At 39.7% G+C, this 19,424-nt stretch overlaps 3 protein-coding genes across 5 annotated transcripts in view; all 3 read left to right on the top strand.

Annotated features, from left to right (window-relative positions):
- Positions 1 to 281: 281 nt before the first annotated feature.
- Positions 282 to 8,861, top strand: apeh (acylaminoacyl-peptide hydrolase). Of its 2 annotated transcripts, none has more exons than XM_031753214.2 (23): positions 282 to 420; positions 900 to 1,029; positions 1,123 to 1,249; positions 1,350 to 1,437; positions 1,635 to 1,710; positions 1,842 to 1,933; positions 2,254 to 2,328; positions 2,442 to 2,579; positions 2,698 to 2,789; positions 2,902 to 2,942; positions 3,123 to 3,244; positions 3,360 to 3,420; positions 3,512 to 3,609; positions 3,780 to 3,831; positions 3,962 to 4,050; positions 4,231 to 4,369; positions 4,667 to 4,750; positions 5,221 to 5,301; positions 6,969 to 7,057; positions 7,345 to 7,535; positions 8,109 to 8,211; positions 8,300 to 8,406; positions 8,519 to 8,861. In XM_031753214.2, the coding sequence occupies exons 1-23, from the start codon at positions 409 to 411 to the stop codon at positions 8,622 to 8,624; spliced, it is 2,193 nt and encodes a 730-aa protein (XP_031609074.1). In that variant the 5' UTR covers positions 282 to 408; the 3' UTR covers positions 8,625 to 8,861. The 2 variants fall into 2 exon arrangements, with proteins under 2 accessions (XP_031609074.1, XP_039460973.1); XM_039605039.1 differs by lacking the exon at positions 282 to 420 and adding an exon at positions 619 to 769.
- Positions 8,862 to 8,894: 33 nt separating this feature from the next.
- Positions 8,895 to 14,397, top strand: tlr9 (toll-like receptor 9). Its single transcript, XM_031753215.2, has 3 exons — positions 8,895 to 9,536; positions 10,420 to 13,428; positions 13,525 to 14,397. Exons 1-3 carry the CDS (start codon positions 9,516 to 9,518, stop codon positions 13,729 to 13,731), a joined length of 3,237 nt encoding a protein of 1,078 aa, XP_031609075.2. The 5' UTR covers positions 8,895 to 9,515; the 3' UTR covers positions 13,732 to 14,397.
- Positions 14,398 to 15,551: 1,154 nt separating this feature from the next.
- LOC116330826 (ERC protein 2-like) overlaps positions 15,552 to 19,424 on the top strand; it is a 155,993-nt gene continuing 152,120 nt past the window's right edge. For both annotated transcript variants that reach the window (XM_039604950.1, XM_039604952.1), the window contains exons 1-2: positions 15,552 to 15,675; positions 17,136 to 18,275. In XM_039604950.1, the coding sequence (XP_039460884.1) occupies positions 17,412 to 18,275 (864 nt within the window). In that variant the 5' untranslated portion in view covers positions 15,552 to 15,675; positions 17,136 to 17,411. The remainder of the gene's footprint in view (positions 15,676 to 17,135; positions 18,276 to 19,424) is intronic.

A 19,424-nucleotide genomic window follows, 5' to 3' on the forward strand; every position in this document is an offset into this window, starting at 1 on the left:
ATTTAACTTAACACTTTGTAAAGTAGTGTAAAAGCAGTATTAACAGTGCAAGGGGGCATCTAGAAAGTTTCTTACTTGCTGTGTGCTGCTTCCTGTTAAGTATCACAGTAGCGATTGTTTTACAAAATAAAATTATATGCGTAACACCTATGTTTAGTGAACAGCGTTCTAAGTTGTCGGAAACACATTTTAGAGTGCTTTTATTCATCTAAATGTAATATGTATTCATTAACTAAATAATGATGTTTTGATTCATTCAGAAACTGTTTATCAAGTATTTTATTTTGTAAGTGGCAGCAGGAAGCGGTAACGTGTACTTTATGGCTCGCTTTGTAGTAGCGCTTGTATTCTTTTTTGTGCCGCTAACTGGTTGATATTTACAGACTAGCGACACACACCGTTGCTATTATGGAGTCACAGGTATGATTCAAGTGCAGCTGACGGCTGACGTTAATTTTGTGTTGATTTTTTGTCCAAAAATCTATTACTAAATAAGTGCAAATGTATTGCGGGCGGTAATTACACTGTCACGATTTTTTGGTAATAACTGAATTAACGTTAGCCAGCTTCCGAGTCAAGCTAGCAGTCGGACAGTGATTCAGTTGTTTTCTTCTGCAGGAAGTTCCTGGTCATGTGGATACTGTTAAATCGGACAAATGCCACTCGAAGCAAACAAACTGTTTTAATTGGTTTCTTTGTTGAAAGCATGGGTGTTGCTTTATTTTGACTTATGTTTAACACCTGGTTTCCTTTTTTAGCGGTAAATAGTGTGAGTGATAGCCTACAAACTTTACCCTGATGGTTAGCTTCATAGCAACAAGATGAATAGGGCATTGTTAGCTGTTGGACAGCTTCTGTCACTGAGACGTGGTGTGAGTTTTTCTGCTGTGTGCTGTCAGGTGGTAACCAGCCCGAAGGAAATTGCCAAGCTCTATAAAGAGCTCAGCCTCTATCCATCTTTGACCAGAGCAGATGTGGGACCCGTAATCACTTCTCAGTATGGGGGCAAATACAGCAACATTTACACAGGTACACCCAATGCGCTGCACGCTAACACGGTCAGATTTGCATGTAATGATGCACGTTAGTTATATTTTTTATGTGTGTTTTTTTCTTCTGCAGAATGGAACCAGCGGGATCTGGAGAGGAATGAGACTGTTAAGTTTTGTAGGCAGTACATTGTATTTCACGATGACAAGTCAGTGGTCTACTCTGGAGCCTCGGGAAACTGCACTGAGATCAAAGGAGAGTATGTATCACTTTCATATTTTATCTGTTGTTTGGCTACAAATACTGTCATACTTTCTGAGCAAATACAACAGTATATTCTCATTTGTGTCTCCTGTCAGGGTGCTAAGTAAGGATTCTCCTTCTGGTGAAATGAAGGCAGTTGTCAGAGAATGCACGGTTCAAGGAAAAGATAAACAGTTTCTGGAGGTGTGTGTCTGGCTAAGTGTCAGCACTGAGTTTCACTCCTGCTCTTTATTTGTCTTTGTTCCACTTTAGCGTTTTATTTCCCCTACTGTGGTGATCTCTTATTTTCCATGGCAACACCATGGAAAACTGTGTGTTAGCTTACATTAGAAAAAATCAGACTCTAACGTTCTTCTACTTACCTGCTTGTCGCCTTTCAGATCTGGAGTAAAAACATCAAGGTGAAGAGCATAGATCTGACAGCCTTAAAGAAGCACGGCAAAGTTTATGAAGATGGTAAGTCATGTTGTTGTAAAATCTTTGGTGTTTGTTGTTTTTCCTAAATATCTTAAATTTAAACTTTTACTCTATGTGCACCAGTGATAACAACATTGTGTGTGTGTGTTTTTTTTTTTTTCCATCCTTAGACCAGTTTGGCTGCTTGGTTTGGTCTCACTCTGAGACCCACCTCTTATATGTGGCAGAAAGAAAGAGACCAACAGCAGAATCTTTCTTCCAGGTCTGTTTGTATTAAAACAAATTAAAAAGCATGAAATATATGTTGGATTATGCAAAAAAAAATTAGTTTAAAGATGAACTAATGACTTTGACATATTTCCACTCACACCAAAGACATGAAAGTACTCTCAAAAGTTGTTGAATGTCATTATGTCAGAAGTAAACAATATTGTAAACTTATACATACCTTAAATGTTTTCATTGTTTGTTTACTGACTCCTCTCTAGAGAGTTAATTCACTGTATAATTGAATGTGAAATAACAGAAATGACTAGTAGTTAATAAGTATTAACCATTCAGTCTTCCATTTTCTCCTTATAGACGGAGTCTCCAGAGTTGTCTTCTATTGGAGATGAGGACGAGACCTTGAGAGCTGAGAAAAAGGAGGCTGTAAAAGTGAATGGAGCTAATATTCCTGAAACTGAAAATATTTTCACAGTTCAAAGGTTTAATTCTGGTCTTAAGTTCTTTTCCTCTTTAGTTTAAATTTTCCCATCTTATTCCTGCAGGGGGAGCAGTTTGTCTTCCATGAGGACTGGGGAGAGACTTTGGTTAGTAAGAGCTGTCCTGTGCTTTGTGTTTTGGACATTGAGGGAAGCAATGTTTCTGTGTTGGAAGGAGTGCCTGAAGATATCTCACCAGGACAGGTTGGTTTTTCCATTTGGTGTATGCTTTTCTTTAATGTTTACACTCTTCAAGTATCCTCATAATATTTTGTTCTTTCTCCTTTTTACTCTTGGTATCACACTGTTTCTCTGTTTGCAGGCATTTTGGGCTCCAGGTGACACGGGTGTGGTTTTTGTAGGCTGGTGGCATGAGCCTTTCAGACTTGGCCTCAAGTACTGCCCCAACAGGAGGTGATGACAGTTTACAACGATCAGTGAAAAGTCAGACTGTACAGCTGATCAGTCATAAATACCCTCATAAGCTAATACTGTAAGTCATTTATGTTTCATTTTTTTCTGTCAGGTCATCTTTGTTCTACGTGGATCTTACTGGTGGGAAATGTGGTGAGTGGATTTGTGTTATTTCTATCATTTCAGATCTATTTTATGAACACAAGTTAAGTTGAAGTTATTATATTCAGTTAAGTTGAAATGCAGTTTCACTTATTTTTAATCTAGTGTGTTATGGACCCAGCTGCAAAAGGTTGCTGATGTACATATGTATGTGTTTGTTGTGCCCATCAGGGCAGCTTTCATCAGGCACCAGCGCAGTGTGCTCTCCCAGGCTTAGCCCGGACCAGTGTCGAATTGTCTACCTAGAATGTTCTGTCTATGGACCACACATGCAGTGCAACAGGCTGTGTATGGTAAAACAGAATCTGGCTTCTATTCAAACAAATGTGTTAACTTTCCCTTATGAAAATAGCTTTCCTTACATTTCTGTTCATTGGCTTTGCTCTTGCTTTTCTCCTTTAATACTAGTATGACTGGTATACTAAGAAGACCTCGGTGGTGGTGGATGTCGTGAAGCGACCTGGAGAGGGTAGGGAATACATAGTGGTCACCATTTTTTTTCTGTATATAAAACTCTGCATATATTTATATTAAATAACTATTCATGTTTGGCTATGCAGATGGCTTTACCGGTATCTACAGTTGTCAGTTGTCCCCTCAGTGCTGGTCAGCTGATAGTCAGCGTGTTATTATTTCTTGTCCCCAGCGCAGCCTCAAGGTAAAGTTACTGTCTGGGAAATTTCTTGATATTGTGAGGGGAAAAATACACATTAAGGGTTAATATCACCTTTTTATATATATTTCAGTTATTTAAGAGTTTGCAAATAATGAGAATTTTGTATTTGTATGCAAAAAAATGTTATTGTCATATGTTTTTGGTCTTCTTAGGATCTCTTGATGGTGGATATAAGCACAGGGAGCATCACCTCTCTGACCCCAAGTGAGTCACTAGACATACTTAGGGTTTTTTAAGTATTTGGTTAGTTAGTTAATAATAATCTATATTGTTCTAGAACCACTTCAGTGTGTGTTTTAACCTGTTTCTAATTGTGATCACTGTTTGCCTTTAGAGTCTGAGGTTGGTAACTGGTGTCTGCTGAACATAGAGAGAGATCTGATGGTGGTGAGCTGCTCTTCTCCCAACAGCCCTCCAAATCTGGTAGGATCAGCATTTTTATTTAGAAAAACACATTTACATTTTCATATGTGTGTGTGTGTGTGTGTGTGTGTGTGTGTGTGTGTGTAAATATGGTATAATACATATACTGTTGCAAAAATGCAATTTTTGTGATGCAGCTGGGGCTGTGTCACTTACGGCAGTGTGATTTCTTTTCTACAGAGGGTGGGTTTCCTCCCAAGCAGGGAGTCCGAGGAGGATGTAGTCTGGGTTACTCTGGAAGACTCTCCGACGTTGCCAGAAATCGATTGGAAGATTTTGACCTTCACCCCTCCTCCAGAGCAAGACAACAGTCAATATCGTAAGATGGTTAATAGCATCTAATCGGAAATCATTAGAGATTGTTTTAAATGTAGTATTTGGTCCCTTTCTTTATCTAATGAGGCAAACTCATAAAGTTTAGTCCTTTTTTTTTTGGTAACCAGTATGCCAGCAGTGCAATTAGTTTCAATGGATAAAACTAGCTTGGGAATGCTTACTTTAAGTTGGTAAATATTTCTTGAATATTTATAATATTTGGGTTTACACCTCTAAAAACTGTTTTGTCTTTTTTATGTCAGAAAGGTTAACAAACTTCTCTTAAATCTTTCTATTCTAGCGGGCCTTGATTTTGATGCTTTGCTGATCAAACCAAAGGAGGTTAAAGATGGAGTGAAGCTGCCTCTTATCGTCATTCCTCATGGTTTGTTTCTTTAAGTTTGATTTTTAAACCATTATTTGTTTTCAGTACAGAGACAAAATCTGAATATTTATCAGTTGTTGTGCAATGTTTACTTAGAGAAATATACCAGAAAACCAGAATCAATATTGTAAATGCTCTGTATTAATAACATACATCAAATACAGCTACATTTGAAAGTAATAACCCTGTAATACTAATCCATTTTGGATTTACTTTTAGGATTGAATCTGTTTTGGGATTTGTTTCCTTTCAGTCGAGAGCTATTGCTGATAAGATTGTGGTTGCTATGACGATAGTGCGCTATTCTGATACCCAAGAATAGTCTTTTATGACACAGCTTGTAGTCCATGCAGTAGTAATATTGTAAATACTGTAACTCTATATGCATATTACTTTCATGCCTCACTGAACTATGGTTTTAAACACTCAGGCAATAGTTTTTAACACAAAGTCAATATTTATCTCATTAGGTGGCCCTCACTCGGTGATAGTGGCTGAGTGGGGTCTTTCTGTTGCTGTGCTGTGCAAAATGGGCTTTGCTGTATTACTGGGTAAGTTCTTATAAGAATGTGAAGTACCTAGACCTGCTAAGAGAACAGTCATCCCAAAATTACTTTAATTTAGACTATGAAAACATTAATGACTCTCTTTCTCTTTAATATTTGGACTGGGGTTTGGAGCAGCAAATAAAGGGTTTTTCCTGGCTCTAAATGGGCGCTTGTGGGGTGACTACACATGTAGCCATAATTGGTCACCATGTATATAAGGCAAAACATATGCATTAATGTACTTAAGACAAGGCAGTTACCTCTTATTTTAGAGAATTTGATAAACAAAAAGTGATTTCATATGTTTATATTAAACTTAGTTCTGGTGATATATTTATAGATGGAAAACCTAAACCTCTTTGGTTGGCAATATAGTTTTTTATATATTAGAAAAGTCTGTAATCTAGATTTTGTGTATCTCTGTAGTCATTTCTGTAGTATTTCCACTTGCTACAAACAAAACTATCCAGCACTAATGGTTTTATTATTGCAAGATTAAAAAATAACCATGTCACTTTACCGGGTCAAAGGAGTTTGCAAAGAAAAGCGTCTGGACTTCTTTGAGTTGCTTGAAGACGTTTCACCTCTCATCCGAGAAGCTTCTTCAGTTCTAAGGTCAAATGGCCGAGAGTCCCAATTTAAACCCAGTGGGAGTAGCCCCCAAGGAGGGACAAAGGACCCCTGGTGATCCTCTAATCACATGCGCCAAGGTGTGAAAGCGGGTGTGGGACCTAATCAGCCAGGGTTTCGGGTGAGCTCATTGTGAAACCTGGCCCCACCCTATCATGTGATTTCCTGAGGTCAGATGGCCCAGGATGTGAGTGGGCGTTAAGGCGTCTGGGGAGGGAACTCAAAACTGGATTATAGATGGCAGACAGTTGGTGTCGTAAACCACTGCCTCTGTTCAAAGATGGTCGCTCACAGTGGACATAGATGGCCTCTTTCACTCCTCTTTCAAACCATCTGTCCTCTCTGTCCAATATGTGAACATTGGCATCCTCGAAAGAGTGACCTTTATCCTTAAGATGCAGATGGACTGCTGAGTCTTGTCCTGTGGAGGTGGCTCTTCTATGTTGTGCCATGCGCTTGTGAAGTGGCTGTTTGGTCTCTCCAATGTAGAGGTCTGGGCATTCCTCGCTGCACTGTACTGCATACACCACGTTGTTCAGTCTGTGTTTTGGAGTTTTGTCTTTCGGGTGAACCAGTTTGTGTCTGAGTGTGTTGCTGGGTCTGAAGTACACTGGGATGTCGTGCTTGGAGAAAACTCTCCTGAGTTTCTCTGATACACCGGCTACATAGGGGATGACAATGTTGTTGCGTCTGTCTTTCTTATCCTCCCTCGCTGGTGTCTGATCTTCTTTTCTGTGCCTCTTTGCTGACTTTATGAACGCCCAGTTAGGATAACCACATGTTTTCAGTGCTTCCTTTACATGTGTGTGTTAGAACTGAAGAAGCTTCTCGGATGAGAGGTGAAACGTCTTCAAGCAACTCAAAGAAGTCCAGACGCTTTTCTTTGCAAACTCCTTTGACTACGATGACCTGGATGACTGAGAACCTTCACAGACACATGTCACTTTACCATTTTTCCACTCAACATTTAATTATTAAATATCACAGTTATTGTCAATACATGGATATCCCAATACCCCTAGTTTGCTTTATACATTTAGTGAATTATCGTGGCTCAATTGGATACGGCCAGGACAATATCCTCTCACTGCTGGGCAATGTTGGCAGCCAGGATGTCAAAGATGTTCAAGTAAGTGTCATTAACTCGCACAATATTTTTCATGTCATGGCTTTGAATATCTTTATATGCATCCAGTTTTTTGCTTCATGGTGATAGCTTTGTTTATATGACTGAGTTAATTGGTTTCGATATTTAGTGGATGTTAGTTGCGATACATTCTATTTAAAGCTCACAGCTCATAACACCAGTTCAGTTTTCAGTTCTTTTTGTCTTCTTCTCTCCTCTTACTTTTATTTTGCTTTGTCCATGTGTCTTTGAAATGTTTTACATTAGTTCTCTGCTTTTGTCACCACCAGTTTGCAGTTGAAAGTGTGCTGAAAAGTAACGACCTCGACGTGCAGAAAGTGGCAGTTTGTGGAGGCTCTCACGGTGGTTTCCTGGCCTGTCATCTGATCGGACAGTACCCAGAATTCTACAAGGCTTGTGTGGCTCGCAACCCTGTCATCAACTTGGCCTCCATGATTGGCAGCACAGACATAGCAGACTGGTAGGTCTTGTCATGCACATTCTCACACTTTTGCCCACATTTGTTTATGCATATTTTTAGGTAAGTCATGCGCAACCGCATAACTGTGGCGTTTTAGCAGTGACACTCCTTCTATTCAGTTATGACAGCTGGAAGTAAGAATGGGCAATAAAGCCAAAAAAACACAAAAAGACATTGAAAAATTCTTGGGGACTGGTCCTGTAATTGTAAATCCAATTACATAAAAGTGCACTTATAGCAAATCTAATATCCTTTGACATATTGTAAACATGGAGCAGGGGAAAAAGGGGGATCAGTATGTTTTCAAAGATCACTCATATTAGTGTCACATGAAAATGCCAACGGCTTACATTACACTACTCTAACACAACAGAGGAGGTACATATTTTTCACATCATGCCAAGATTAAAAATAAACATTAATAAAATATCGTTACAATCTATAGCTTGTAATGATATCAGTTTGGAGGTATCTCAGGCTTGGAGGGAAATGTTCAAAATGTACACAAATACAAGAGGAACAGAAAATGGCATAGTCAAGCAGTCATATTTGTGTTCCTTTTTTTTTCTGCAGGTGCATGGTTGAGGCTGGCTATAACTACAGTACAGACTGTCTGCCTGACCCTGCTGTTTGGGAGCAGATGTTGAATAAGTCCCCTATTAGGCATGTTGCACAGGTATAACCTTGAAAATCTCTTGGGTTTGTGGATATGTCTTTGTAAGTGTTGTTGGACAATGAAGCATGAAAGGTGTTTTCTGATCTAGGTAAAGACGCCGGTACTGCTGACCATAGGAGAAGATGACAAGCGTGTACCTAACAAGCAAGGAATCGAATATTACAAAGCACTGAAAGCAAAGCAGGTTCCCGTTCGGTAAGTGGCCTCCTGAGTAACACGTTTTATTGCTTATGCCTGATATGGACGGGATAACTGGAGTCTTATTTTTGTCTGTTCATTCAGTAATGCTCTGATTTGTGTTGCTCAGGTTACTGTGGTACCCAGGGAACAACCACTCTCTTTCCAAGGTGGATGCTGAATCAGATGGCTTTATGAATATCGCTCTGTGGATAATTCAACACCTGAGTCTGTGATGATAAATTTCAGATAAAAACACAGTATATAGTTATCCCTGTTGTTACTGCCATGAAAGGATAGAATGACACTTACACACTGTAAGTAAGGGATGTTACATTCCTGTTCCTGTTTCAAGGACAGTGTGAAGTTCAAACTTAAGCCAAAGCATTAAAAGTGCTCTCCCACCAGAAGACACTTGGTCTAAACTCTGCTTTACTTGTAATCTTTCTGTGGGTGTGGTGTTTTCCACTGGATGTCCACTGGAAAACACTTGGGGGGGTGGGGGGGGACTGTTTTGATTGACAAACATTTTATTGATTGTTATTACTTTATGTAATCTTTACAACGGGTAAAGTCAAGGGCTTTACATCGTGTTGCTTTTGTTAAAGTCAAGTCACTTTAGGCAACTTATTTCATATTCAGTCTTTTTAAATCGATGCTGTTTTGATTTCATTCACCTAATAAAGTAATTGTGAACACACTAACAGTGGTGTTTGAATTTTTACATATGTACTGATTGAGAGCATTCCTGAAACTAGTACTGAAATTGTATGTCTTTTTTTTTTTTAACAGAAGTTCTAGAGACTTGAGGAAGTCTTTCAATTTTTTTCCACCAATAGGAAACCCCCTCTAAACTAATAAAATGTGGCTATTGAATTCAGAAGTGATTGTCATGGGACAAATATTGTTTTGTGAAGTTTTAGGGGGTTTTTTTTTAACCACTTGATAATGCTTAAATCTTATCTCCCTTGTGAGTTTAAGAGGTCACATGGTTTGCATCAGACTGCTTTATATCTGACCACCTGCTTTCACTTCTGCATAATGAAAACTGCTTCTTGTCAGAGCACAGTCATCCTCTTATAACCTGTGCTCTCATTGCTTCAGAGCCTCTCAATGTGAATTTTACGATGCATAGTTCATGCGCTGTGGTAAGTGACTTTTCATTATATTCTGTTTGAAAGTCATACTTCATTTTAGGAAGTCTGAACTCGCAGTGTAAACATTTGTGTACATGTAAACCAGCTGTTAAGGCTCTTTTAGATTTACGGTACTGTGAGTAAGTCTTGAGCCACCTCTTATTATTTAAAACTGCGCTTGTACGATTCAAGCTTTTTTCTCTCACATACTCTGAACTCTCTTAGGCAAGCTTTCTTGTCATTTCAGTGATTTTCAGCCCAGTTCTTGTGTAATCTGGCATACCTCAGCCTTTTCTCCCTGCTTCCCTTCCTAAAGAATGGCTACTTGACACCCCCATATTTCTAAAGGGTATGACTTTCAGACACTGTTCATCTGTTGTAGATGAACGCTACCACTTCTTCTTCTTTTGTCCAGTTCCTTTAAATGTTTTAAGGACACACAGACATATGTCAGTTTTTTACTTAATGGCTCTCAAGAATCACCTCGTTGATGCAAAAATACTATTTTATACGTGTGTTATCTTTGCCATGAAATTGGTTCTTTGTTAAGTTGTCAGTTATGAATGTGTTATTTTATTGTCCTTGGAAGCAAAATGTAAAGAAATGAGGGGTTGTTCAAGACTTTTGCACTGTACTGTAGGATACAGGTATATCCTTCTTCCCACTCCCTTTCAATGAGTTTTTGTAAATGAATCAGAACGGTAGCAATATTGAAATGTATTGACTTTTGTATAGTATTTTTTTCTCTCTTATTTTCTTAACTAAATGTACCTGTATATTGTTTACATGTTTGAAATAAATTAATAATAATAATAATAATAATGATATGTATATTATATAGCATCCTCAAACTTTTTGTAAGCAACTGAATTTAATCTTGTTACCTTTTTTTCAGGCTCTGGTGAAAAATATCCTCATCCTAAGCCAGCTTTTTCCATTGGTGAAGACCATAAATACAAAATTTTTACCATGTGACACCAATCTGAATGAAACTAAAGTTGACTGCAGTGACAGACCACTCAAGCACGTCCCCTTCATTAAGGCTACATCTGTAGCTTACATAGATTTAAGCCGGACTAAGATAAACCGAGTATGGCCGCATGCTTTCACAGGTGTCCCAAATCTGCATACTCTAAAGTTATCGGGCAACTGTCAGCCGGGCAGTCCGAGAGCTCTGGAAGACAGGTCTTGCAGAGTGAAAATCTCCAGGTATGCTTTCAAGCCCCTACTAACACTGAAACATCTGGATTTGTCAGGAAACAGTCTTACCTATATACCATGGTTACCAGAAAGCCTGGAGGTTCTTCATCTAGAGAACAATCAGATCTTCAACGTTATCTACCCTCTGAAGACTCCACATCTCGAAAAGCTCTTCCTCAGCAAGAACTGCTTTTATGCAAACCCGTGCAACCAGTCCTTTTACATCAGTGAAAAGGTTTTCCAAGAGCTCCCCAAACTCAAAAACCTCACATTAGGGTATAATAATTTGACAGCTATCCCTAAAGGACTGCCACTCTCACTGGGGAGTCTGGATTTAAGAGAGAATACAATCACAGAAGTTTTAGAAAAAGCATTTTTCAAAATGACTGCCCTGGAGGACTTAAATTTGGAGTGGAATTGCCAACGTTGTGATCATGCTGCAAGGCCCTGCTTTCCATGCCCACATAATCAGTCTCTAAAGCTACATTCAAACTCCTTTTATTCTGAAAACAGCTCAATTACCATCCTAAGTTTGAGGGGAAACTCTCTGAGAACATTTCCAAAGGGCCTTTTCAGACCATTGAAGAAACTGAAAATATTGGACCTCTCTGACAACCTCCTGGCATATGCTATGCAAAATGGGACCTTCTTTAAAGAGCTGACAGGGGTCGAGTGGCTTAGCCTTATCTATAACTATGAACCACTGAAGACTTTTCCAGAACTTAATCTCTCCCCATATTTTAACAACATGTCTGATCTGCAATGTCTTCTTCTGAGTGGTAACTTTTTCCTAAAATTTTCTAATGAAAGCATTGAAGTCCTCTCCAAGTTAAAAAGTCTAAAAGTTCTAGAGCTGAGAATGAATTTCATTAACACTTTTAATATGACATTTCTAAAACAGTTACCCTCTCTAACTTCTGTTGACCTCTCCCAGAACATGCTTAATTTCCTTCAGTGCTGCTCAATTTCACGATCTGAGATTGTGGATGAAAACCTGTATGCAGGCACTCTTCATAATCAACCTCTCACTCTAATGGCTAGAGAAGTCACATCTAGAAACAGTGTATGGGAAACGGAACAATTAAATGCTCTTGAAATATTAGAAGACAGTGTGACAGATATCCCAACACTATTGGATTTCCAGCTCCGAGCAGATGTTCTGGACAAAAGATTTCCAGTAATTACATCACTGTGGGACTTGAGAAATTTTCATTGCAAAAATAAGCTGACATTTGACCTGTCTCAAAATGATATCGTGTACCTTAACAAACATGTGGTTTCAGGCATGGAGAATGCAGTTTGTTTAGACCTTTCCTTCAATTACATGAACCAGGCACTGAGGGGTGGGGTGTTTGAAGGTATGACACATTTAGAGTTTCTTAATTTGTCTTACAATAGGCTTGATCTTTATTATAACGATACTTTCAGGGAACTTAATTCGTCTCTGAAGATATTAGATATTAGTAACAATGAGTTTCATTTCAATATGAGGGGCATGGGCCATCGCTTTGAGTTCCTTGAAAATTTGAATCAATTGGAAGCCCTAAGTCTGGCAAACAATGCAATTGGGATGCGAATCAACCAAAGGCTGATCTGCAATTCTTTGAAGTACTTTGACTTCTCTGGAAATAACCTGAACATCATGTGGGACTCTGACAACAACAAGTACACTAATTTCTTCCAGAACCTGACAAATCTAACCTACCTGGACATCTCTAACAACCATTTAAAATCACTCTCATCTGAAGTGCTGTGTAATCTCCCAAGTAGCCTTAGGGCTCTCATCATAAGCAGCAATTCTCTAAACTATTTCCCATGGCTAAACATCTCTGCACTTACCAGTTTACATTACCTGAACCTGAATCACAACTTCCTTTATAAACTGCCAAATTATGCAGTAATATTTGGAGTCAATTTTACCTTCCTGGACCTCAGTCACAATCGGATCAGTTATATTCCTGAAGATTTCTTTAATAATGCAAAGTCCTTAAAATATTTGTATCTCAGTCACAATCAGATCAAAGAGTTGAACCGAGAGCATCTTCCTGTCCTCTTTAAAAATGACACTCGCCTTGAAAATCTCACCCTGCATGCCAACCCCTTCAAATGTGACTGCAATACCTCCTGGCTTGCTGACTTCTTGAGTACTACACCGGTACACATTCCTTATCTAACCACAGATGTACGGTGTGAATTCCCAGAGTCTCAGCAGGGTGAGAGCATACTGTCCATGGACCAGCGTTCTTGCCAGGACATATATGGTAGTGTAGCCTTTGTTGCCTGTTCATTTATGACTCTGGTGTTTACTGTTCTTCCTTTACTGAAGCACCTCTACGGCTGGGATATGTGGTATTGCCTGCAAGTGCTCTGGGCTGGACACAAAGGCTACTCCCAGATAGCTGGGACTGATTCGCATTATCAATATGATGCCTTTGTGGTGTTTGACACCAGTAACCAGGCTGTGAGGGACTGGGTTTACAACGAGTTAACTGTCAATCTGGAGAACTCTGGTCACAGGAGATTTTGTCTATGCTTAGAAGAAAGGGACTGGATTCCTGGGCTGTCATGTATAGAGAATCTTCATAATGCGGTGTACCGGAGTGTGAAAACAGTTTTCGTGCTGTCCAGAGGTGTTAACGGAAATGTGAATGGTGTGATCCGCCAGGCCTTCTTCATGGTTCAACAGAGGCTTCTGGATGAGAAGGTAAATGTAGTAAAATCAGCCTTTTTATTTTCACATATTTTGTGGCTGTAACTTAACCCACAATCCTAAAATGATCCCTAATTCTGTCTCGAAAAGGTGGACGTAGCTGTGCTGGTTCTGATGGATAAGATGTTTCCCAAACTGAAGTACCTTCAGCTGAGAAAACGATTGTGCAGAAAATCTGTGTTGTCATGGCCGCATCACCCATGTGCTCAACCCCTTTTCTGGAATCAAATGAGAATGGCGTTGTCATCAGATAACCTCAAATTTTATGACAACAACATGAGTGAAAGTTTTATATAACCTCCTTTTACATGCTACCAGAGACAATCATGTTTAAAAAGATCTTCCTCCTTCATATCGCTAAATATTAACAAACTTGACCTTCCATTCACATGCTGTCACATATATTTGATTGGTGTTAAAATTTTATTAACTCTTCCATATATATGTTATATATATTATTCTTATTGCTCTGTTGTTTTATTTAAAAATTGGTTTCTCTGGGACGTTATTTGTTGTTATTGTTATTATGATCATTTGGATGTATTATAATTTTCTTGATTTTTTTTATTTTCCTTTGCCTAATCCAGTGGTTTACAACACATGTATTTGTATTTGCAGAAAATAATATCAGCTTTCTTTTCCGTTATATTTTGTCAGACGGAGGCACTTTTGATTGTATTTGTGTAGCATCTAAACCTGTAATTTACCTATTTTATTATATGTACTTTGCTCTACACGCTTAAAGTCATTCATTACTTTTTATGCAATCGCGATGCGTGGGCGACACAATCCCATGGCATATCTGATATAGCCTTGCGTGAATGCACACAACTTGGTGTACTGCTTATCAAATCTTTGTCTTCAGACCACATTCACGTTTGGGTTGCAACGTTAACTAAAGCACCAATATAAGAGATATATTAAGCTTGACTTGATTTCCCTTGAGTGGCTTGATTTCATAAATACCGGTTTACCAGCAACACTGAGCACTCCACCGTCTACAGAATTTTACTTCTCTTCCGTTATGTTAAGGGAGGAAATGAAACCAGCACTTGTTGCAGGTTACAGATCACTAAGGACCTAGTATCACCTACTTAAATGATCTATTTTTTTCTCTGTTAGTTTAATGAGAAAACAAAATCATGTCATGTTGGGCTCATTTTTTCTCATCGTCTCGGTGCTCTAGCTTGGCGGCATCTCTTTTCTGAGACCGAAACCCCGGACCAAATATAGTTATAATTACTCACTGTAATTTCTGGTTTATGGTCTGTTGAATAGAAAATAGGATCGTGCCGAACAGCTGCACTTCCACGATACACTTCAAAGAGCACCTAACTGCACTGTCACAAGTCACCACACAGCATTTGTATTCCAGAATAGCCCGGTTTTACCCAATCACATGGTGTGATCTTAAATTATGTCTCTACATCTACTTCAACCAAACTCACTTCTGTCTGTGTAGGCTCTTTTGTTTGAAAAACAATATTAAGTTCCATCTGCTGTGTAGTAAAGGAAATTTCAGAGCTTTGGCTTTGCGTAATACCTTCCAAGTACCATTCCCAATTCATGATTCATAGGTATATGAAAAACAGGAAACCACCCAATCATGGCTCTTCGCGCTGCCCCACCACGGCGCTTCGTCGCGCACGCGCCAGCTGGGAGAGCGCGCCCACGCGGACCCGATGGCAGTACAGGTCATGAGCTGAGCTGCTGAGATCATGGAGCCTGCGCCGAGGTCGGACAGGGTACTGATGGGACTTTACAGTGATGGAGAGGTGCCTGTACGGTAAGCTCGGGCAAACATTTGGGTGCGCACCTGGACTTTGTCGAATTATTAAAAAATAAATAAATACAACATGAAAACATTATTTCAACAAATTAAACTGTGTGCTTTTTGTTTTAGCGGCAGATTAATTATTATGTAAGGTACGAGTCCGAACTCATGTAGCCGTGTGCATACGAGCAAGAAACTAATCCGTCATGCGGTGGTCATAGTAGAATTATGCTCCGTCTCTGTCGAGGCTGCCCAGTCACATGTACAGCGACAGTTTTACTCGTGCCACGCATGGAATACGGTTAGGTCCGCTAGGTAGTTTTTACATTAAGGTGGCAGGATGGTGAGCTCCAGGAAAAGCCCTCCAAAGGATTGTAAATTATCATCAACAACAGATCTATGCCGTTGCAGTTTGGGCGGTGATTCGACTTTTCTCTTCGCAGCAACAGCTGGCTGCAAACTCAGAAGTAAGTGCAGCGGCTTGTGGACCGAAATGAAGTGAGGCGTTGTCTACTTTATTTCAGAATTCAGCTCTTCCTTCATCTGTCCTTTCTCATTCTGCCACTGTGGTTTGACATGGGAGCGTGCAGCTGCGTAAACTTGGCGCGTCTCCATGAATATGGACCAGTGACTTGTGATACCTCCATCTTAATGCGAATAATGCAAAAGGGCAAAGCTTTTAATAGTAGCTTACCAAGCTACCTTGAGTAGAATTTAGAATTGTTTAGAACCAGTTTGTAATTTTATTATAATATCTACTTAATAGAATAACAATATTTACTAATTATTGGCCACATTCCTCCACTGATATACCAGAAATACACACAAATAGGTACCATTGAAGGTTCATGACGCTAACTTCATTGTCTCCACAGTGGATAAGGGATTGACAGCTATGTTATGACTGACAAGAAGACTTAGCCAATCGCTCAGTTGAATCCTGTGTAGTGAGTCCCAGCACCCAATCCTCATGGATTAGAGGAGGGATTATGATGTGGATTTGCCTCTGCAGATTTGCAGACAGGCCCCTATCGTGGACTAGGATGATGCTGGGGTGCACTTGGTATGATATGGACATAGTCTCAACATGTACTACGGTGTCTATTTCTCTCCAGTTTTAGGTGGAGCCTAAGGTACAGGTATGTTGACAGTCTGGCAAAGCATGACGACAAATTTGCAATTGCCCCCGAGGGACAGTTCGTAAAAATTGTTGCACTTTCACTTCAGTTCAATGCAGATTACACAATTTTGGTTTTCCCTGAAGACCTGAACCAGTGTTAGAATCCCAGCACTTTGCAATAACTAGAGTTAGTGCTGTCCATGGTGCTGAAATGGTCATACTGGTCCATCTTCTTCCTTTTTTTATATTCTTTCACCATCTACCGTGGTGACTGAGACCGTGGGAGGTTTTCTAAATATAATGAGCGAGAGTGTAGAAGTAGCCAGTAGTATACTGCACCACTAATATGCAGTCTGCTTAGAGACATTTCTTTCCTGTCCTCACATCGTCACTCTCCCCTAATAAGGAAGAGCGAGGATTAGGGAGTACTTTAGCAATTGTAAGTCAAGTTGTAAAGCACTTGGTCCGAACTCTTTTCCTGAAGAAGCACACTAATCCTCTACCTTTGTGTAAAAGGTTCTCTGGGGAATTAAATGTTTAATTTCTTTAAAATCTTCATTAAATAATTACCACAAACCATGAATTACATCAGCCTGGCTGTGACCAGAAGTTCAGTTTGACAGTATTGTTTGTTATCTAGGTGTTGCTTCCAATGCTTGGCGTTGATTAGGTAGTTCTTGATTTAAATCATTGGTGTAATTTTATTTAGGTTGTACAGCTGCTTTTGTTGATGCAACCTTTAACTGTCAAATCAAATTGGTTTTAAATGATTTGTCTCAAATGACTGTCTCACTTTCGCCTTTTTAGAATCCATGATGTCCTGCACCGTAGCTGAAATTACAAGACCTCTGACCTGTGTGTCCGGGAGACCTGTTGCCAACAGTGACTGCTGCTTTCCTCAAATAGGACTAAATAAAAGTCAGCCTCAAGCCCTAAACAATCAGGGATGGACAGGTGAAAACTGAGAGGCCAGTAGGTGGCCTTTATTTACTCTGTTATCCACAAAGGACATGAGCATATTCTCAGCTTTAACAGTTTCTTTTCAGATGTTGTATTTTGCCATGTAAAAAAAAAAAAAAAAAGATGCCTTTAAATATTAGAGCCAAGCCCACACAGAGCAAGCTTTCTGCTGCTGCAAAGGGTAGTGGGCACACCGATGGCAACTCATCTCATTCACGTTTCTTAAGGTCCCCTAAACACGGGAAAGGCAAACAGGCTGTAAGCTCAGCACCAGGGGCCCGTTCAGGGTTAGAACCAGGCTCTGTGTCAGGAGGTGTGCCTGCAACACCATCTAAACAGACTGGGGGACAAGGGTCAGTGTCAAGGCCAGGTTCAAAAATCAAAGCTGACCCAGAAGCAGGCAAAGGGTCAACGCGTGGTTCAGCGACAGCACCAGGGGGTAAAACCATGTCTATGGAGAATATTCAGTCTTTGAGTGCTGCATATGCCACATCAGGTACTATGTATCCCAGTGAACGGGAGTCCTTGGAACCCTCTGGTGGGTACCCCAAAGGCACCATGACACTAGGTAGAAGTACCAGCCGCTCCTCCTACACTGGCCGGACGACAGCTACGGGAAGCAGCCCAAACATCACATCTTCTGGGATGCATCACTTGTCAGACCCTTGTGAAGACCAGAGTTTTCTTTCTGGAGGGACTTCTAGTTTACGGCGGCAGTCTGGAAGGCACACACAGATAATGAATTCGGCTCGATGTGGAGAGGTTTCCACATTTGATCTCCATTCTCAGCTGAGGGATCTGCAGAGAGAGAACAACAACCTGCGGAGAGAACTGGAAGGAGGTAGGGATGGAAGGACAGGCCCCAGCATGAACAGCGTCAACTTTTGGAGCCCAGATTTAAAGAGAGAAAAGGGCGTGAGGCGAGAGGAGGGAGTGAGGAGCTCCATTGTGAAAGACCAGTACAGGACAAACCAAGAAGATTTGCAGGTGAGCTGGTTTCAAAAATAGTTGCATAAAAAAAACCAACAAAAAAAAAACAACAGACATTTTCTCCACTAAACACAACTGTCTGTTACTTCACATTAAAGGTTCTCATTGTAACACCCAGCAAACTGTTGCTGTTATTGATGGTGAACTTCAGCCAGTCTTGCTTGTGGCTAGTGTTAGCACTTGCCAAATCAGCAATGAGACATACATGACACTGTTCTACACTGATGTGTTGGCTAACTGCCCCTGCCTTCCATCGCCCACAGCTAGTACTGTAGAAAGCAATTTTTACTTAGACCTTTGGTTTGTACTGTTACATAATTCAGTATTGGCTAAATTCAACACTGTTTAACATATTATATAAGCATGGGTCATATTAGCTGGTGAAGTCATTTGGCTAGATAGGCAACTAGCATTTTATAATTTGATAGCTGTAATGCAGGGGTGTCAAACTCTCTGAAGTGGGCTGGATCGCTAAATGTATTCTTCATATCCTAAAAAAAAACAAGCAAAATCAATATTAATTATTGACCTTTCTATTATCACAAAGACATTTAACTATACATTTAAAAAATTTCAATTAATTTAAACTATTTTTAAAACCGATGATGATTTTTCTTGTTCCACTAAAAAAACTTTAAATACAGGAAATTATAGAAAATGTACTGGCAGCTCAATATCTGAACATTGTCCAGTAATTAAAAACTACATAAGTAGTTTTTTACTTATAAGTACTTTCTTTGGAGTTTTATGCCTGACTGTGAATGATATTTTGTCAGTAATGACATTGTAAAGCTGACCTAAACAGTCCAAAATGTTTTACTCGACTTCACTCACATTTTTATATTTCCCATAGCCTTTTACCAGGTCAGATTTGACCCTTTGTCAAGTCGGTTAGCTGTGAAGTTAGCAGAGTGACAAGCACAGGTTAGCCAGCTAGCTTTAGCTTAACTGCATGAATCTGGGGATGCTAAGTTTGTAGCATTACCTTATTTAATCCACAAAACCAGACAGAGTTCCTGTGAATTAAATGCCATTCCTCAGTCACATCCTCTTTTGGCCAAGATTACTAGAGCTTTCTTATTAGTTAATTATTTAACACTGGTTGACCCACTAACATGGATTAATTACTAGCTATGTTACACAGAA

This window comes from Oreochromis aureus, linkage group 20 (assembly GCF_013358895.1).
Source record: "Oreochromis aureus strain Israel breed Guangdong linkage group 20, ZZ_aureus, whole genome shotgun sequence".
In the NCBI taxonomy this organism is placed as follows: Eukaryota; Metazoa; Chordata; class Actinopteri; order Cichliformes; family Cichlidae; genus Oreochromis; species Oreochromis aureus.

What these genes read in the sequence shown, in the direction of transcription:
- apeh (XM_039605039.1), top strand. Translation starts at nt 731, where the DNA reads ATGTTTAACACCTGGTTTCCTTTTTTAGCGGTAAATAGT. An exon ending in AAGATATCTCACCAGGACAG is followed by an intron (nt 2,580 to 2,697) that starts GTTGGTTTTTCC and finishes CTCTGTTTGCAG; the next exon opens with GCATTTTGGGCTCCAGGTGA. An exon ending in AAGTACTGCCCCAACAGGAG is followed by an intron (nt 2,790 to 2,901) that starts GTGATGACAGTT and finishes TTTTTCTGTCAG; the next exon opens with GTCATCTTTGTTCTACGTGG.
- tlr9 (XM_031753215.2), top strand. Translation starts at nt 9,516, where the DNA reads ATGCATAGTTCATGCGCTGTG. An exon ending in TGCATAGTTCATGCGCTGTG is followed by an intron (nt 9,537 to 10,419) that starts GTAAGTGACTTT and finishes CCTTTTTTTCAG; the next exon opens with GCTCTGGTGAAAAATATCCT. An exon ending in AGAGGCTTCTGGATGAGAAG is followed by an intron (nt 13,429 to 13,524) that starts GTAAATGTAGTA and finishes TGTCTCGAAAAG; the next exon opens with GTGGACGTAGCTGTGCTGGT.